At 50.5% G+C, this 18,599-nt stretch overlaps 1 protein-coding gene across 2 annotated transcripts in view; it reads right to left on the bottom strand.

The window, feature by feature from the left end:
- The window catches only part of PPP2R5D (protein phosphatase 2 regulatory subunit B'delta), a 27,181-nt gene extending 13,952 nt beyond the window's left edge, over positions 1 to 13,229 (bottom strand). Inside the window, exons 1-10 of one of the 2 annotated variants that reach the window (XM_068185992.1) lie at positions 13,120 to 13,229; positions 12,577 to 12,681; positions 5,877 to 6,096; positions 4,585 to 4,784; positions 4,086 to 4,196; positions 2,617 to 2,709; positions 2,036 to 2,166; positions 1,865 to 1,924; positions 1,087 to 1,195; positions 178 to 231 (exon numbers count right to left, since the gene is read on the bottom strand). In XM_068185992.1, coding sequence (XP_068042093.1) covers positions 178 to 231; positions 1,087 to 1,195; positions 1,865 to 1,924; positions 2,036 to 2,166; positions 2,617 to 2,709; positions 4,086 to 4,196; positions 4,585 to 4,784; positions 5,877 to 6,096; positions 12,577 to 12,681; positions 13,120 to 13,137 — 1,101 coding nt within the window. In that variant the 5' untranslated portion in view covers positions 13,138 to 13,229. Of the gene's footprint in view, positions 1 to 177; positions 232 to 1,086; positions 1,196 to 1,864; positions 1,925 to 2,035; positions 2,167 to 2,616; positions 2,710 to 4,085; positions 4,197 to 4,584; positions 4,785 to 5,876; positions 6,100 to 12,576; positions 12,682 to 13,119 lie in introns of both variants that reach the window. The other variant, XM_068185991.1, reaches the window with a different exon arrangement.
- Positions 13,230 to 18,599: the final 5,370 nt, after the last annotated feature.

Genomic DNA, 18,599 nt, shown 5'->3' on the forward strand with positions numbered 1-18,599 from the left:
AAGGCTTGCACATGAGCACTACAGCCCCTTCTAACCCCAGGGAGCCAGGCAAACCCAGTAAACAATACCACTGACCCCCAGCCTCTTTCCAGCAAGGGTGAAAAAAGGCTGCTCTAAGGAAGCTGTGAAGTTTTTTGGGACTTGACTATCAGACAGAAGTGAAGCAAGATTACTCACTGGCTCTGTCAAGCTGCTGTCTTTCTCCAAGAACTGTACAACACAGTATGCCAGCTGTAGGAAAAAAACATGGCAAGATTAGAGCTTCCTCAAATTACCCAAGACTAAGTGCTATCACCTCCTAGGCTGGAAGTAACACCATGCCCATTATGTTGCAGCTCTAAACAAATCCTGTTTAATGATGGCAAGTGAAGACTTTAAGACCAAGCAGGCAGGGCCTGAGCTCAGGACATTTGTGCAATTTAAAGGACAAAACTTCAGTCACACAAAGCAGTCCACAATACATTCAGATGAAAGCACAGCTGCACACAATGGGGAGGAACAAACCTTAGTGACATAAAGCCCTGCCCCACAGAAACAGGGCTGAGAGAACAGACATCTCTACTTGGTACCCATATGTTTTCACTTCTTATCTCAAGTTCTCATCTTCTCTATTCTTCTGTTATGTACTCAAAATTGGAAGAAATTAAATCTCTAAACCAATCTAGCAGACTAGCAAGCCAACTTCTCCACATATCTCAGTGGTGACTAATAGCTGATACATCAAATGCACAGGGCTGATGTCTGCAGCTAGGAAATTTACCTCTCTAGTTTCAGCAGGCCCCCAATATTTCACAAGCTTCCAGCACAGAAGGACAAAGCAAGCTACAGCATTAAGACACTGGGAAATGTCAGGATACCCTCCTATCATCCAGTGGCACAGGCCCAGACACCACAAGAATGGAACAACCACTGTAGTATGGGACTAGCAGAGCCCAGAACATCTCACAGCAAGAACTTTGTACAATGTGGCCTGGTAGATAGCTATGAACAATTAGCTTGTAAATGAATATAAATATATAGAGCTTTTTATAGCTATAAGCTTCTGCAAAATCCCAATCTGCCCTGGGAACTTGAAGCACTTCTCACCTGTGGATGGTACACACTGAGAGACTTCACTTTGTGCAGTGGTAACAAGACTCTGATGAGGAACATCTTGTGCTCTTCCTTCAGAGGCAAAGCAAACCCATTGATTATGCTGAGAAGAAACAAGAGTCTAGTTAAAATTTTGACCCAGCAGAAATATAGTGCCTCTCACCTCACAAGATACACTAGCCCTCACCAGCCCCTTGAGGAAGCACCCACCAAAAGTATGGTCACTGCAGCCCAGCCTGCACACTGAACTCAGCAAGAGTGTTCTTGGCAGGCACCACAGGGAAATACCTCTGATGGAGCCTGGACTCTGCTCTGTCCCTGCCAGGCTGAGTCCACACACACTTAGGCAGAACCTCTGGGGAAGGCCAGCTCAAGCAGCTCAGTGCTTGAGTCTTGTGCTTTACAGAACAGGAGGATGGCAGCACAATAGGGCCATAAACAAAAGGGAAGCTGAAACCTGGGAGAAGGCTGCCCATTGCTAAGGCTTCTCAGAGCTGAGAGGAGCTCTTCTCTTTCACTGCCTGCTGAGGCAAGATAGCAAGTGTGACTGGACTCAAACTCCTAAGAACAGGAGACAGATCTGGGGAGGAGAAGGCTACCACTGTATTTATCAGCATGCTGGGGAGTACTTTATGCTCTGTCAGGCAGATTCCCTGGAAGAGGTGCCTCCTGCAAGGACTGCTGAAAGAAGGCACTGCCTTTTCACAAAGCACACTGGGCTGGGAGGCCACTCTCACTATGGGCCCTCTGCTTCTCCCAAAAGCGGCCTTACCTTCCCAGGATCTCCAGTAGCTCTGCAATCCCATTGTGGTGTTCTGTTTCATAGATAAACCTAAAGAGAAGGATGAGAAGTCATTGCCAAATGCTGGATACAGTTTGATAAGCAAGAGGAAGGAAAAATGCTGTAGACAGGGAGTCTAAATGGTACTAAGAAAGACCTCACCTGTAAAATATATTATTGATCTGCCTCCTCACATATGCTCTCAGACCCAGGAACTTCCCATAGATCCTGTGCAGAATAGTTTTTAGGAAGTCTCGTTCTCTGGGGTCTTCACTATCAAAGAGATCCAGCAACTGTAGGGAGAGAAATTCATTCAGTGCCTGCATACTGCCTGTCTGGGCAAAGCTACCAGCAACACCAGGCACTGTTTCTGTTTGGCCAAAAACAGCTCTTTCAGTTGAGTGACGCTTCAGCACCCTGATCAGAGGTCATTTCCCTGAAACATATGACCTCCTAGTCACAAGCTGGAACCATCATCATTTCTTTCACCTTCAGAAGCACAGTGATGGCCTGCACATTCTACAAAGCTGCATGTCCCCAGATTTCCCCTGCAAGGCCTCTGTGCCCCTCTCCACACCTGTACAATGAGTTATGAGTTCCACTGACTACAGCTCGCACACAGTCTTGCCCTGCACAGAAAATTCTGTCTGCTCATTCAGGACAAATAATGAAAAGTCACACCATCAAGCACCAAAATCTGCTGCATGTCCTTCAGCACACTGGCAGGGGCAACAATTACTTACAGATAGCACAAACTTCTGGTCAATGTATTTCTTGGCTACATTTGGTTGAAAGTCAGGCGACTCCAGGAACCTGAGGAAGAACTCGTACACCAGCTGTTGGGGGAAAAGGAGACATTACTTAGAAATCCCCCTGTCCTCTCACCAGTGTTTACTTCAAATTTTACGTTTTCCTCCTCCTTAAGGATTCAGGGAAAGGCTGGGAAGCCCAAAAAGGAGCACAAAACCCAGTGTTCCCTTACCCAGTGGGATCAACTCAGCTGCCCTTAGTTTAATGGGCAGGGATCTCTGGTGGCATGTAACTGCCCAAATCTGCACGAGATCTCATCACCTCAGGTCCTCCCAAAAGTAACATCCACCTGCTCAGATTAAGACATTATGCCTGGGAAACTCTTCTCCCATCTTCAGCACACATCCCTACAGAGATCAGAAATCTTCAGAGATGGCAAAGGCTCAGACTCACTGGATGCCCTTGAGACACTCCAAGGAATAACAGAAGGGCAGAGAAATGAAACAGACCCCAGAAAAATATGCAGTGTCCTCTGCCTCCTGGGTACTGACTCAAGGTTGGCTTGGCCTCACTAAGCCAGGAGAGCTGCATGCTGTGTCCCACTTGGAAAACAAAGGGCAGCTTGCTTTAAGAAGGCTGAAACATCAGTGCTGAAACATCAGTGCTGAAACATCAACTTCTGGTCCTGCTGTTCTCTGAGAGGACTGAGCCCACCCTCATCCCTCCTAGTGGTTCTGAGGGGCCACTAGGCCAAATAAGATCAATTCATTTGAAAGGTCTGACTTTGGAATTGAAGGAATGATAGGACCATGCATCTACAGGTAGGGCCTAGCTCCCAAGGACAGCAGTAAAGAAAAAACTGAGGTGCTGACCAAAAAGCTCAGCATTCAGTTGCCACAAATCCATTTGTTTCTCAATTCTGAGAAACAAATGTAGCCTAGCATTCACAGCACTCTGGTGCTGAGGACACGTTATTTCTATCAATGCTCACATCCCTGTGTCAACTGCAGCAGTGAGAAGTGATTAACCACTGCTGCAGAATGACACCTTATTTCTTCTCTGTATTTTCTGCTTCATTCTGCAGTACCTGCCTCTTCTTCTGCCTTTGTCTGCTTGACAACACATCCCTGTTCAAGTGTCTTGAGCTTTCCTCCTGACTTCCACTGCTGAGCTCTGCTAAAGCACGCTCACTGTCACTTTTCTAATCCTTTTTACCTAGTCCGTCTAAAGCCATCTGCAGGTGAATGGTGCATACAGGCATCAGCCAGTTCCCAGGACATCCTTGCTTCCTGCACTACCTAAGAGCCACCTCTGACCCCTGGGTGGCAGGCCTGGTCTTTCCCCAGCAACCCTTGCAGGCTGGTGAAGCAGCAGTGGCAGGGCTGGCAGCCTCCAGATCTACATGGACTCTCAACTTCCCAGAGATAAATTCACCAGATCTATATCCTCCACATCTCCTCACCTGAAGGTGTGGCCAGGCAGCCTCTAATGTAGGTTCATCTTCTTCAGGGTCAAATTCTGCTCCTGTGGGATTGGATGATGGTGGGAGTGTCCGGAAGAGGTTCACTGAAAACTGAGGTGAGTGAAAAAGTTGCATGAATGACATTCTGACACCTCATGATGGTCCTCCACACAGCAAATCCTTCACTGCAGTGCAACACACTGACTTGTCACAGCTGTGCCCACACGCTGATCCCCTCCTGCAGGCTGTAGGGCAACAGTCTGCACAGGACCTCCCCAAGTGCAGTCTGTGCCAGAGACAAGAGCTTCCACCTCTCCCCACAGCAGGCACTGTCACTACCACCACCCCCACACACACTTCTCTTTCTGGAGGTGGGTAGATAAGGAATGGGTAGGACTGGGGTCACATTCCTCTCTGACAAATCCCTATCCCCTTCTCCTCCCACACTTCCCTATGTCTTTGGCACACAAGGCACACAAACACTGGCTCCATGCCCTACCATGATAACAGCTTCAGGATAGATGGCCTCGGTGACAACATCACGGTTGTGTGTGATGTATTCCACCATCTCATTGAGACCTGCTCGCTTCACCTCCTTGAACTTCAGGTCACTGAGAGGGTCAGAGATGAAGTCAAAAAGAACACAGCACTGCCGCAGCTTCTGGATGAAAAGCTCTTCTCGTTCGTGTGGAGGAGCATCTGTCAGAGAAAGCAGGGACATCTGTCCTTGGAGACAGGCAGTCATCTTCCTGGTTTACCCAGGGAGCACCCTCTGGGTAAACCACCCTGTGGTTTGCTCCCTCTGGTTTCCCCCTCCCCTGCCACATTGCCCTTGAATTGTTGGAGGGGAAGAGGGAGAGGCAGTGTTATCCCTGCTACTGACACGGGGCAAGGAAGGCAGAGAGGCTGCCAGGCCTCTGAAGCAACTGTCCCATGAGGGGATTTCAAATGTGGTAGCAGTTTCTAACCTGACAAGCATTGATCTCTTCCCTGTACAGAGTACACTGAAAAAGGAACTTAACCAGCTCCCACACAGACCAGTGACAGCCATGTCCTGCACCCCAGAGAGAAAAATGGAGCTGGGCAGCACACACTGTAGCCTAACCCCCCTGCCAGAGAACAGGGTGGAAGAGAGGGGCGAGGATGGCAGGAGCTGTACATTAACAGATTCTCTTTTTGATACAACTGGAAACTACACACTGCCTCGGCCTTCCCCAAAGGCTTGTCTGTGTCTGTGAGCAACACCAAGCAATGGCTCTGCCTCAATGACTACTGAAAATGCTTTCTCCTTGTCCATACTCATATTTAATTGCAACATAATGTACATTAAGTGCTAATACCAAGCTGTCCTAACGTGGACAGGTTCAATTGCACTATCATAATTTGCAATGGAAACACAAATAGGAGGAAGCCTGGTCCTTCCCCAGGAATGGGTGGATGTAGGAACCAAGGACAGTTTGCACCAAGGTCTCTGCACTTTACCACCTTCCTGCACAACCTGCTGAAGACTCTGAGGTAATCCTCAGTACACAGAAGCAGGTTTAAATACCTCAACTGGGAAGGTAAGTACGAAGTTTGCATTGAGAATAGTCTGATTATTTTAGACCATCCATCAATTCTCTACCTGCTAACAAGCCAAGCACCTTTCCCAGAACCATCCTTGCTGCACTGCCCATGTAACTAGCTGGACACTGGAAGGGTTGCTTTAGGAAGAGCCCTTACACCACCGCACTCTGCCTGGAGAAACCGCAGCTTGTCATGCGGGTCACTTCCACCCCACGAACTCTTTACCTTTGAGGGCTGGGAGTTTTTGCAGTTCCCGGTTTTTGCTCAGATTGAAACGGGAAGAGCTGTGCCGGCGCTCCTTCTTCACAATCTGTGGTCCCCCTGAGTACTTGATTTTATTCAGCTGGGTTGGGGGGGGAGCACTGTTACTGGGCCGCTTATTTGACGTTGGCTGCTGTTGTGGCTGCTGCTGTGGCTGCTGCGGCTGCTGCTGAGGCTGCTGGGCCTGGTGAGAGAGAAAAGAGTAAAACAACTCAGAAGCTTTTGCCTACAAGCCCCATAAGCAGATGCCATCAGCATCTTCTTGGAATGAAGAAACCAGGCAGGTTTTTCACTGTTGCACTTGCAGTTGAGTGCATCTCACCAGCTCTGGAGCTGCTAGTTGCCTTTGCAGCATACCTGCAAAGTAAACATCAGTTTTACTCATGTCTACAAAGTACCACAAAGACACCAGAGCCTCTTGGCACAACCAGTGCTATGGATATGGAAAGCAAAGTCACATCTTGTGACAAATTATATGAAGCAGAAATAAGAACTTTCTGTGGTCCAAACAGAAATCTCAGCTGCTGTCTCTGCAGCACTCCGTACAACACAGAACAAGCAAGTTTAGAAAACCAGCTATTTGCTTCCTTGTCCTTGTGCAGGAACTCACCTGTGAAAAAGCAAAGCATGTAGTACAGAGCAGACATTAAGGCCTTGGAAAGGCAATAGTGAAGACCATTACAATCATTGCTGCATTCATGGTCCAGGAGCACCTACAAACCACATGGACCATACATACAAACGTACACAACCTTAGATCCCAGGCTGTGGGCTCTACCAGCCTATCGTGGCTGCCCTCTCCCATCTCTGCCTCACTGCGGTCTGGACTTCTGTAGATGGGCTTTTCCCACATCACTCCTTATAGCCACACAAACTCTCTGCCTGCATTCTCCTCTCCCACTGCACTCTTGTTAAACTGCACTAACAGAGGCACTTTCTCATGTTTAGCACATGACCAGAAACTCAAGCCAGTGTTTGCTCAGCTCAGCTCTCTTCTGACCCTGCTGAAGCTCTCCTGGTTCAAGTCCCATTTGGACCATAATGACTCAATAACTGACCCTTTAATTTCACACTGACCCAACCGGTGGAAAACTCAGCACAAAAGAGGGCAACATCCTGCCAGGAAGCAGAGGGATTAGCTGGAACCAGCACCCAGCCTACCTTGGCCGTGCTGCATGAGCCACCTCCTTCCTGCTGGTACATGAAGCCAAGGAGCTGCAGGATGAATCTATTTAGGATACAGCAAGAATAGCACAATGGATGGGGAGCATAGGTGAGTGAAATTCTTGGACATCACCTCCTTCTTTCCCCATAATTCTCAGCTGTCACATAGAGCACAGTGCTGGTCACCAGAACAGTGACCAGCAGAGTTTTAAGGGAGTGCAGGAGCTCAGCTCTCCATCCTCCACACGGCCAATCTCTCCCTGGCTGAGCTGCAGCTACTCTGCAGAGTCCTTTCCCTAAACTGGTTTCCAAAGAGGTGCAGCACAGCACTGCGGTGCAAGAGCATGAGTTACTGCACCTGGAGCATGTGGGAAGGCAGCAAAGTAGGAACAGGGAAAGCTGTCTAAAGGAGATGCTGCTCTACAGATTGGGATCTGTAGAGCAAGTGTAAAGACTCCCCGTGGACAACAGGGCCCAACACAAAACATCAATTTTTTTGCCAAGCTATTACTTTGAATGAGAAATCAGAAAAATTTTGGTTCTGGTCTGGCTCTGTTTGAAGGAACTCTTGAATGGTTCTGTTTCAAGCTCAGCTCCAAGCCAAGGTGGGGGAAGACAACAAGATTTGAACTCTCTACAGTTTACATTTGTTTTGATTCCCTTCATGGAGCAGCGCCGTCCCATGATGAGAGGAGGGAGCCAGATGAGCTTGTGATAAAAACAGCAGTGTCTGCCAAACAAAGTAGGCCCAGACTACAAACTGGAGGCAACTTATGCTAAAGAGTAGTCTCTGCTCAGTTAAGCCAGGACAAAGCCTTGCTGGCCAGCCTCCAAGACTGGAAAGTTCATTCCTCACCCTGAATACTTGGGTATCAGGGCAGTGTGAGCCACTCAAAATATTGACTAGATGCCTTTGGAAATCCTCAACTCTGCATCACTCTCCTTCCATGGGAAAGAGGGGGAAAATCTGAATGCTGAGCCACCACAGAACAAAGATGATACGGAGAGAAGCAGAAGATGAACTGGTGGCCTCCCAGGTAACACTGAAGGAAGCAGGACACATGAACCCTTCTAGCTGATAGGACATGCCTGTGTACTCCTCCCCCCCCCCAAAAAACACCACAGGCAAATGTTCAGAGCATGTTCAGGTGTGTTTACTGCATGTGAACAGGCTGTATCAGGGGGCTGGAAAAGTCCACCAGTCTTCAACAGTCCACAGTCTTCAACATCTTGCACGAAAAGAGACAAAACATAGTTTCAGGTTTAGCTGCCAGCTATTTAAGAAACAGTCATGCACATGCCAAAGTCCCACTTTTGATTGCTAGAGAAAACCTGATGGTTGGAGAGGTCAGATATATGCTGCAGTGCTAAGAGGGTTTATGATGGGCTGCTTTTACAGGCACTTTCTGGGATCAAGTTGAATCCCTGCTTTCAGGAGGTGCTTCCTGTGGCAGGCCTGGTGTCCTGCTGCCTTCAACACCTCCTACCGTGGCCACATGAATAAGCAGAGGTTTATTTTAAGTTTCCTAACACTTTCTTCTCTGAAGCTTCCATCCCTGAAAACACAGCAGACTACTGAACGTGAAAGCTTTTCTCTTCATGTACAGACTCTTTTCCTGACACCAACACCAGCCAACTGCCTCATGGAAGCAGGCATCTCTCTACCTGAACAGGCTCAGCCCCCTCCTGACAAGCAAGGCTCACACACCATGACAAAGCCAACAGCTTGGGGGACACTGTTTGCTGTGGCTGTTACACTGCACATGCTGAAGTGACCAGAGAATAGCACAAAGGTGCTATTCACACAAAGGTGTTTGCACCAAGCACAGTGGGGTAGCCTCACTTTCCCCACTGCAGTGGAGCAGCTCCTTGTGCCAACAGAACAGGCCACCCCTAAATGAAACTGAATTAGAACTCCTGCACACAGGCTCCCTGCCTCCAGAGCACTTCCTCCCCACTTGTTCCCACCACTTCTCCTCCTAGTTAGGAACTTGCCTGCACAAGTCAATGAGCCCCAGGCCCTGAGCTCACTCTGTGCCATTCCTATCCACCCCAGAGAACAGAGATCCTCTTCCCCCCCTGGCACCCTGAGCTGTGCTAGCTCCTCCTGCTCTCCCCTACCCGTGCATGACCTCACCTCTGCAGGCACTCCTACTGCAGCTGGGTGCATCACCACTCGGGAAGCCCTTTCTGCCTCACTGGTCCCTTGAGCATCCCCTGCTTGCTAAGCTTCCCAGCCCAGATCTGCTCTCAGCTCCTCCTCCTCAGATGACTCTTCCCTTCCCATCCCTCAAGTCAGTACCTGCTCTCTTTGTCTGCAGTTACACAGCTTCCCTATTAAAATGAGGCTCTCTGCCTCAGAAGTAACACGAACACACTGTAATGCCTGTCTCTGAATAATGAACTCCAGGTACTGCAGTAACAAGCCCCATGGAGATATGTGCAAAACATGAAAATACAGCAGCTCACTGAAAAGGTACACCCTCTCCCAGAGCTGCAAATCTCATCAGCAAGGCTCCAAGCTGCCCTTGAGGCTGCAGAGCAACTCCCATCTTTACTGCTGCTAATGCCTGCTCCCACTTCCAGGTCATTAACTCTTTTCCCCACCCAGCTGCCTCTCCCAGTCTTTCTGGCCAGGAGGAGTAACTCTTCCTCATCCTCTCATTCAACGCTGCCTTGTTCTCTGACATTTATTTTTTCTCCTTAAATAGCTACACAGAAATTCTCTGCATTCACATACTCATCATGTTCCAGAGGAACTGAATTAAACATACCTTTCATTTCCCACTCCCTGTTCTCATGTTTTACTCCACTGCTCCTTGTCTCTTCCATAGCAAACTGCCCTCCCCCAACAAAAGCCAGGGGCTGGCCAAGCTTTGCTGGCTATTCACATCAGAGAGATGCTCATCTTGGAGTAAAACTAAGAGCACTGCAGTACCCCTGTACTTAGGAGAGAATCCAACACCTGCCTTCCCTTGTGGATGTGCCTGCTTTTCAACATATCTGCCCTTCCAGATCAGCTCCACTAAGAACTCCTTTTCTGCAGAGAACAAAGCACTTTGCTTAGGGGGTTCTGGACTGGCTCCTACCCTCTTCATCTCCCTCCACAGAGAACCCCATAGGAGCTCTTTGTCCACTGCATTTGCCCAGATCCATCAAAACAGAGCTGCTTTGCAACAAGCTTTACTCATCCCACCAGCAGACAAGTTGTCTGTAAAACAAATCACAACTTCCTGGTACCAGGATAAATTAAAGTTGATTCTTTCCCCTGCTCCATGGAGCATGATGTGAGAGAGAAAAGCACAAACTGGAAGAGGGCTGCCCACATGCTGCTCCCCTGCTGCGAGCCCATTAAGCATCTACTGAGACACGAAGAAAAAGGAAAGATCTCTTTAGTGCACCCAATTTCCACCCTAGAACGGGCAACCAAGCAACCATAATTCCACAGGGAATTCACAGGGCATGAAACTCTCACAATGGCAGCAGAGGTATCCAGGTTGGGCTCAGCCCATCAACCCCACCAGACAACACCACTCCCAGCATTTCACAAGTCAAACCACCTCTTGCTTCTGACATAAGGAAGGAGTTTTGCTCCCAGCACACATTGTGAAAGTCAAAATACCTTTCTGTGTTTCCTGAAGAGCAAGAAAATCGCATTCAAACTGGTATACATTTCTTCTTATCAAGGAAAGAGCTCTCTTCCATTCTGCAGCAGAGTACTCCAGAGATAGGAAAGCACCAAGAGGGAACAAACTTGACTGCAGACTCCACAGAGAAAGGAAGAAGAGACCTGTGGCAGTACACACTGCAGAGGTGTCTCCTTTCTGCTCTGCTCTCTGTTCCTATGATCAAAGGAGACGCAGCTTTCCATCTTAAAGGAGGGCTGGATTTTGTCTGGAGTATGAGGAAGTGGCTGGGTATGTTTTGTGGGAGGGAATTTTAGACACATCACTTCTAAGTTTCTCCTGCACCCAGGCAAATATTACATGCCATTTCAGGTCACAAAAGGAAGCTTGTCACCTGTGACATTCTTTCCTTCTTACTGCACCACTTGTAACCAGGAGAGCAGTCCCACAGCCCACTGCTGATTTGGATGGGCACATCAGAGTGACCTGCTTTGCTGGCTATCCATTGCAAGACCCAGACTTTCCTACACCTTTCCAGAGCTGTGAACTCAGCAAAGAGTTCCACATAAATAAAAGGTAAGCCTGACCCCATAATGCCAATGCAGGAGTTCTCTCACTTCCTTGGAGTCTGCAGGCAGCTCTCCCACCAAGCTGTTTTCAGCTGTATACACAGAACAAAATGGACAGAAGCAAAGGCCAGGATGGAGGATCTACAAAACTGCTCCCTGCTCCAAGGCACAGAAAGTAAGACTGATTCCTTGCTGGCCACATGGCAGGTTAGGCATGAGCACAAAACTGAGTGGCTCGTAGTAGGTTTATTTTCTGAGGCTCTGCAATGCAGATCTATGCTTTGGAAAAGACTCTAAAATAACATTGACTACAACCATGCCACTGTACTACACATTTCTTCCTAGTTTTGATTAGCTCTACATCTCTCCCATGCCCAAACCTCCAAATTACAAGTGCAATGTGTTCCAGACAAGACCAGAGCACACAAGCTTCTATGGATGTAGAAGTGGCACAGCTTGTTTGCCAAATTGCAGCTTTAAAATAAATAAACCACACATACATGCCTGCTTCCTCAGACGTGTATAACATTCTTCTGAGACAAATTCTCAAATTTCACAACCACTGCCTGAATGACAGACAAACTCAGGACTACCAGAAAAGTTCCACTGAACACAAATTTGCGCTAATTCTAAGGACAGCTTATCATACTATCATATTCTGCTGAGACCATTCTAATGTATCTACCCTGGCAACATCCAAACTGAGAGTGAGACTGCACATCTGGGAATACAGACTGTGCCTTCTTGTGAGGAATGCTGCACTCAGCAACAAGGCTGCTATACCAAAGGAGAGCCATTTAATCTCTTGCAGTTTATTCTTTCAAGTGTTTCTATCCATTACTTCCTAATCTCACTCCTCCAGAAAACACCTCAGAAAAACAGATCTTTTCCTATTGCTTCTCACTACTCTCCCACTCTGACACAAAGTGACAACAGAGTTGATGGCACTTTGCTCTGACAGGAGCACAGAAGTTGCTCCCATCTGTCAGGCTTCCACCTCCTTGATAATCATAGCGTGTCCCTTTCTGCAGCCAACTTCGCCATGTCCTGCCCGCCTCTGCGAGCACCACTCGCCCTCAGCTTTGTGCCAAATGTCTTTTTGCAGGTCTGTAGGGTATGAGACTCATCTGCTCTCATCCATAGCCCTTGCTCCCTTTGGGCCAATTTTCTGCTCCAACTTCTTAAGATCCTGGTGACATGTGTTATCTGGTGGAATAGCTTGAAGCAGCTAAAATGAAAGATTTAATTACTCCCCAAAGATGAGTTTGCACATGCACACTGCTGTACCCAAGGTGAAAGCCTTACCTCTTCTGAATTCTCTGCCCCACCATCCTTCCCGCTACTGCTGCTGCTGCTGCTGCTGCCGCCGCTGCCAGGCTTTGTGGTGCTTTTGGTAGACTTTGGAGACTCCTGAAAGGATGAGAACACATTCAGAGAAAACTCCACCTTGTTCAGAATTTTAGCATCTCTCTGCAGAGCTCAGGTGTGTGCTGCCACAGACCACTCCTGCAGCACGCCCTGCTCCGGACATCCACTCCCAGCCCTTTCTCCCTGGGAAAGGCATCCTCAACGGCTCCCACGGCAGCTGACGCCCAGGGCGAGGCCAAGCTCCCAAGCCCAGGAGCGATGCTGGCATCTCCCGTCCCGGTCACCGCAAGCTGACCCCGGCGGGGCACAGGGCCCCGTGCCCACCCAGCCCTTCCCCGGGGCGCGGCCTCATCGGAGATATGCGGTGCCAGGGCACCCACAGCCCCGGCCCAGCCGCCCTGGGCGGCGGCAGAGGCGGATCCGGGCCCTCGCCCCGGCGGCGGAGGGAACAGCGGGGCCAGGACGTGGGTGCGGCCGTACCTCCCCCACCGGGAGCATCCCCGCGGCCGGCGGAGCGCGCAAGGCAGGGCGGGCCGGGCCGGGCTCTCACGGAGGCACCGCCGGCCGCCCCCCGCACCCGCCCGCCTCCCCCGGGCCCGCGCGCGCCCCCGACGCCCTCCTGCGCCACCCGACCCGCCCGCCGCGGGCGCGCGCCCGCGCCCCCGCCCCTGCCGGCCACAGCCCCGTGCGCGCCCCCGCCCGAGGGCTGAGCCGAGGGAAGGCCGCGCCGGGGAGGGGCGGCGGGAGCGAGCCGTCGGCCGCCGCGCCGCGCGCGGGAGCTCCCCCGGCGCCGCCGCCGCCCCCAGGGCCGCACCTTCTCCTTCTTCAGCTTGTAGGGCATGGTGAGCGCCGGCCCCCAACCGCTCCGCGCCCGCCGCCGCCGCCGCCGCCTGCGCCCGGGCCCGGCCGCAGCGCCCCGCTCCCATTGGGCCAGGCGCGCCGGCCTGCCTAGCAACAGCCTCCGCCGCCGCCGCGTGCCGCTGACGCAGGGCGGCCGATTTTTCTGATTGGCCACAGGGCGCGCGGGCGCCGGGCACGCCCTCGGGGGCGGGGCTGCGGGAGCGGCTCTTCCGGGGCAGCGGCTCGGGCTCGGGCTCGGGCTCGAGCTTGGCTTCTTCCCGCGGGAGGGACCCGGGGCGTGCGGGGCTCCCCGCGATACGGCAAGCGCCTGCCCGGGGCTCTCGGGTCCCCGCTGCGTGCAGCTGGCTCCTGGAGAGCGGGAGGACAAGTGACTGGGCTCCTTGTTCTGCCCGGCTCTCCTTTGCCTCGCTCGAGGAGGAGGAGCCCGAATAGCTTGAGCTGGCCCCAGGGTCTGCACCCCACCTTTACGGGCCGGGTGCTTGTTAGTGCTCCGATACACAGTTTGGGGGAGGCTGCCCGTGGGAATAAGGGGGCGTGTGAAGCTGGTGGATCCAAGGGTGAATGGAAATGTGCGTCTGAGCACTGCGAGGCCCAGCACAGCCAGAGCTTTGTGGGTGCTGATATGGAGAAGGCTGTTCCTGGGATAGGAGGCCAGGACACTTCCCTGCTCACGTGGGGCAGCCCGATTAGCTCATTGGCAGCTGATCCTGCATCCTCACAGTGGGCGGATCGTGTCCAACAGCCTCCATGTGTCACCTTCAAGCCCACCTGGTGGTTGGTCCAGGTGGGCAAAAAGCAACCAGCAGGTAGCAAGCTGCCCTTGAGTTCAGGGACCTAAGCAGGACCTGCTGGCAAAGGGACACCTCATTAGGGCTTATGATGTCTTGAAGGTCTAATGTCAATCCTTCCTCTCATTGTCCTTAAGCTCTGTCTGCTGGTTTGCTGCTAGAGGTGCAAGAGCTGCCATTCACTTCAGCCAGGCCAGTGGTAAGGATCTCATGGAATGTGGCACATGAGTGGGGAGAGAAGCAGGGGACTTGGTGGTATCAGAGCAGGGACACAGTCTTTTCAGTTATTGGGTGAGCTAACCTGGTGTGGCACGTGGGGAAGAAATTCCCTAAGAGTGTTTTGAAAGAGCAGTGCATCAGCTTATTGTTAGCGTGGTTATCGTCTTAATTGACCTGACAGTCACTGGCACTCCACAGGATCCCCAGGAGCAGAGTAAGGTCCTAGTTTCTGTTGTTCTTCCTCTGCCATGCACAAGTGACCCTGGCCACAGCCCCAGCACAACCATCAGGGCACTTGTGAGCAGGAAACTGTGCCAGTGTGAGCAGGTAAAAGCCGCTTGCTTGAAGAGTTTGTGGCTATCATCATTCCTTGTCATAAGCTGTCAAATGGAATTCTGGATTGGCTTTCCTTGGTCCTGGAGGTTGGTGAAACTCAGCTTCACTGAACTGGTATTTGGCCCCTGACTTTGTCCAGGTGTCAAGTGACTGATGTTTGGGCCTAACTTCTGTCTAACACTGTGCCACAAGGTGGCCATCAAGGTCATCTCCAAAAAGAAGGCACTGGATGAAAACCTCAGGAAATTCCTGTCCCACTGGATGCAGGCAGGGTGAGAAGGTGGCTTTATCAGGGGGCAGCAGGAGAAGCCCCTGAGCATCATGAAGTTCTGCAGGGAAGGGGGTGCATCTGAGGGTCCCCAGGGCATCAGGGGCTGAGGGGGAAATGGGAGCACCCTTCAGGGAGCTTCATGGGCAGCAGTGCTACTGGATGGCTCAATGGGGCAGGGTTTTTTGAGGTTCAAAGGAGCAGGGAGTGGTTGGGGGAGTCCTGGGCATTGGGGGCACTGTGAGGCAAAGGGCAGGGATTCTGAGGGGCAGGGAGCTCTTGCAAGCTTCAGGAGCTTGGAGGCATGGTGGGCACTTTGTGGGGGACTGACAAGGGCGAGGGGAGCAGTGGTGGGCAAAAGGGATGGGGGTGCAAGGCAAAGGGGAGCCAGCGGGGGGCAGGGCCATCCCATGCCAAACCCATGTGTCCACAGATCCCGAAGAGCTCATCCCGCTGAGCCAAGGTATGGAGACAGCTTTTATCTCCTTGAGCCGGCCCCCTCGGGGAGCATCTCAGAGCAGGTGCCTGGGGAATCATGTTCCCCAGCCCAGGTAGTGAAGAACTTCCTGGAAGCCTCTTTTTGTCTCCACATCTGATTGCTGCACTGCACCCTTACCTAGTCTCCCTCCACACTACTGCTTACCAGTCCAAGCTCTCCTCCCCACTCTGGCCCCTCATTTACCCACAGCTCCTTCCTTGCCTCCTGACCTTCCTGGCCCCAGCATCTGCCCACCTTCCATCTGCCCTTGCCTGCCCACAGCACATGCTGCCTATACTCTGCAGAAGCTTAAACCTGGAAAACATCTTCCTGGACAGTGAAGAAAACATGAGGGTCCCCATCCACAAAATTTCCAGAAGGGTGGTACTGCAGGATGTCAGTGGGGAGTCCCTTGGGGTCTCCCCACATCAGGGACTGCCCACCAAGGCAGCACTGAGCCAGAGCTTCTGCCAATCCTATGCTTCTGCATGTACTGATAACCGGAGAGGAGAAGCCCTGTGACCTCTTCCTGGCATGGAGTCCTGAGGTCGTCTTCTGCACCCTGCTCTGGGGCCACAAGCCTTGTTATGCCACCAACCTGCAGCACCTGCTGGGCCAGACCCAGCAGTCCTGTCTTGCCACAAACTCAGCCCCTGACCTAGGGCTGCAAGGTGGGGGGCTGGGAGCAGCTTGGGGTGGGGGGCATGTGGATTCTCCTGCCTTCAGGAAGGATGCATTGAGCATGGAAGCATGGCTCCTCCTTCCATATGAGCTCTTCATAATTTTCTCTACATGGTCCAGCTAGGAGACAGTTGGGCAAGCAGATGAAGAAGCCCATGGTGCTGAGGAACAGAAAGCTGTCCTCCTAGTAGGCCTCTCTGCATTTCCAGAGGTTGCCTTTGGCAGCACGTTGCAGTGTCTGTTGTGCCTCAATTTACCTCACCTTGGCTTTTGTTCCCCTTTCAAGTACCATCTCAAAGAAGATGGCTCTGTCCCTTTTCTGATTTCTCTGCTGCTTTGAATATCCTTGTGCTCTCCAGAGACTTTTCTCACAGTGGTTTCCTAACCAGAACTTCCTCCTGGCCTTTCCAGGTCTCTTCCGTATCTCCTGCTCTGGTTTCTGTCTTTTGAGAAGATTTGTTTGAGCTCATCCACAGCCAAAACCAGCTCTCATTCCTTCTCTTGGAAGTATTACTAAGGATCAGTACTCATTTGCTGCCCTTTGCTTTCCATCAGTCTTCCTCTTCTCCAGATCATGCTGATGAATCCAGGTGCAGCTGCCTCTGAAGAATATGGGATGGGAAGGAGGTTGAAACTGGTGTAGTCCAGCAGTGTCCTTGCCCCATGGTCTGTCTCCAGACCTCTTTGGGATCACTCCACACATACAAAAACTCTTTGGAATGTGTCCTTGCCCATAGCAATAAGTTTTACTATTGCTCTATTATAATCTTTGTTCATGCCTTGAGCTAAGAAATCCCAAAATCTTTCCCAACCTTTACTCTGACTCGATTTTCCTGTTCTTCCTGTACATGTTTTGTAGAACTACATTAAGTTACTGGCTGGTAAGAAATCCTGTGTCAGCACATTTCCTCAGCTGTTTTGCATTGTTCTGATACAGTATTTGTTGGCCATAGATGGCAGAATTTCACCCTGGGTTGCTTATAACAGCAGCAGAAGTAAGGTTTGTAGTGGACTATTGCCTCAACAATCTCTCAAGTTGACCAGAATTCCACCATGAGGGTTAACCTGGAATTCAGAATGGATCTTGTGCATTGATTTCTTGGGGGGTTGTGTGTGTGTGTGGTAATTTCTGAGGATAACTCACAGAAAGGCCCACTACTCTCTTTCAGTAGGTCAGAAGGGCAAGTACTGATCCCAAATAGAAGAACCTCTTCATACTGGTGGGATGACTCGCACAACTGGAGTGCTGCAAGGGGTACCTATAAACTCTTCAGCCTGGAGAAAAGGGGGCTCAGAGGAGATCTTGTTGCTCTCTACATATTCCTGAAAGGAGATTGTCACGAGGTGGGGGTTGGCCTCTTCTCCATCACAAGTGATAGGATAAGAGGTAAGAATCTCAAGTGCCATTTTCCCAGGGGAGGTTTAGAGTAGGAAAAATTCATCACTGAAAGCATCAGACTCTGCCCAGGGTGGAGTCACTACCCTGGTAATGTTCAAAGAATGTCTAAACATGGCATCTGGGGACATGGTTTAGTGGTGAACACGGCGATGCTGAGCTAACAGTTGGACTCAATGATCCTGAGGGTTTTTTCCAACCCTAATGACTGTATGGTTCTACAATTCAATATTCTGTGCACCAGCAGCACAGAGGACATTACACTTAAAAAAAAAAAAAAAGTGGTGATTCCTTCATCTTAAATATCTTCTATGATGGGAAAGACCAAGCAAGCACCTGTTTATACACCTGTGTAGTTAAGGAAGGGAAGCATTTAGAAATGCTGAGGTTAGCTTAAGAGCTCCACAAGAAAATACTTGTTTCTTTCTAGCACAGAGAAAAAGCCAACTGGTATTAAGACTCACCCCACAAAGACTGACTTGCAAGTAATTTTCCTTAGTTGTCCTCAGTAGTAAACTTCACTCTGAGGCATTTCAGAGGATTTATGACAGCTGAGTCTATTCCCCCTGTTTCAAAGCCTGTGGAGCAGCTTGCTATTCCCTCCTCACAGCACAACACTGCCACTCCCAAGCCCCATACAGCCTTTGCTTTTGAAGTGACCACTACTCATGTTGTTCTCACCAGACAAAGCTCCTGACAATGCTCAATTGCAGAACTCAGTCTTCCTAATGAGACCTAGAAAATGGAACAAAATCAAATGGACAAGAACATACCCCTTTGCTGCACAAAGCATGCAAAATACAACCAGTCTTTCTGAAAGCCTGGCTGAAAGTTTTCGCAATTATGATCTTATCGAGAGAAAATTTCTGAAAATCTCAATTGTTAGAAGCTTGTAGAAACAAGATAAAACATGTATCCGTTCATTATACATTA

Source organism: Anomalospiza imberbis, chromosome 3 (genome assembly GCF_031753505.1).
Source record: "Anomalospiza imberbis isolate Cuckoo-Finch-1a 21T00152 chromosome 3, ASM3175350v1, whole genome shotgun sequence".
Classification (NCBI taxonomy): Eukaryota; Metazoa; Chordata; class Aves; order Passeriformes; family Viduidae; genus Anomalospiza; species Anomalospiza imberbis.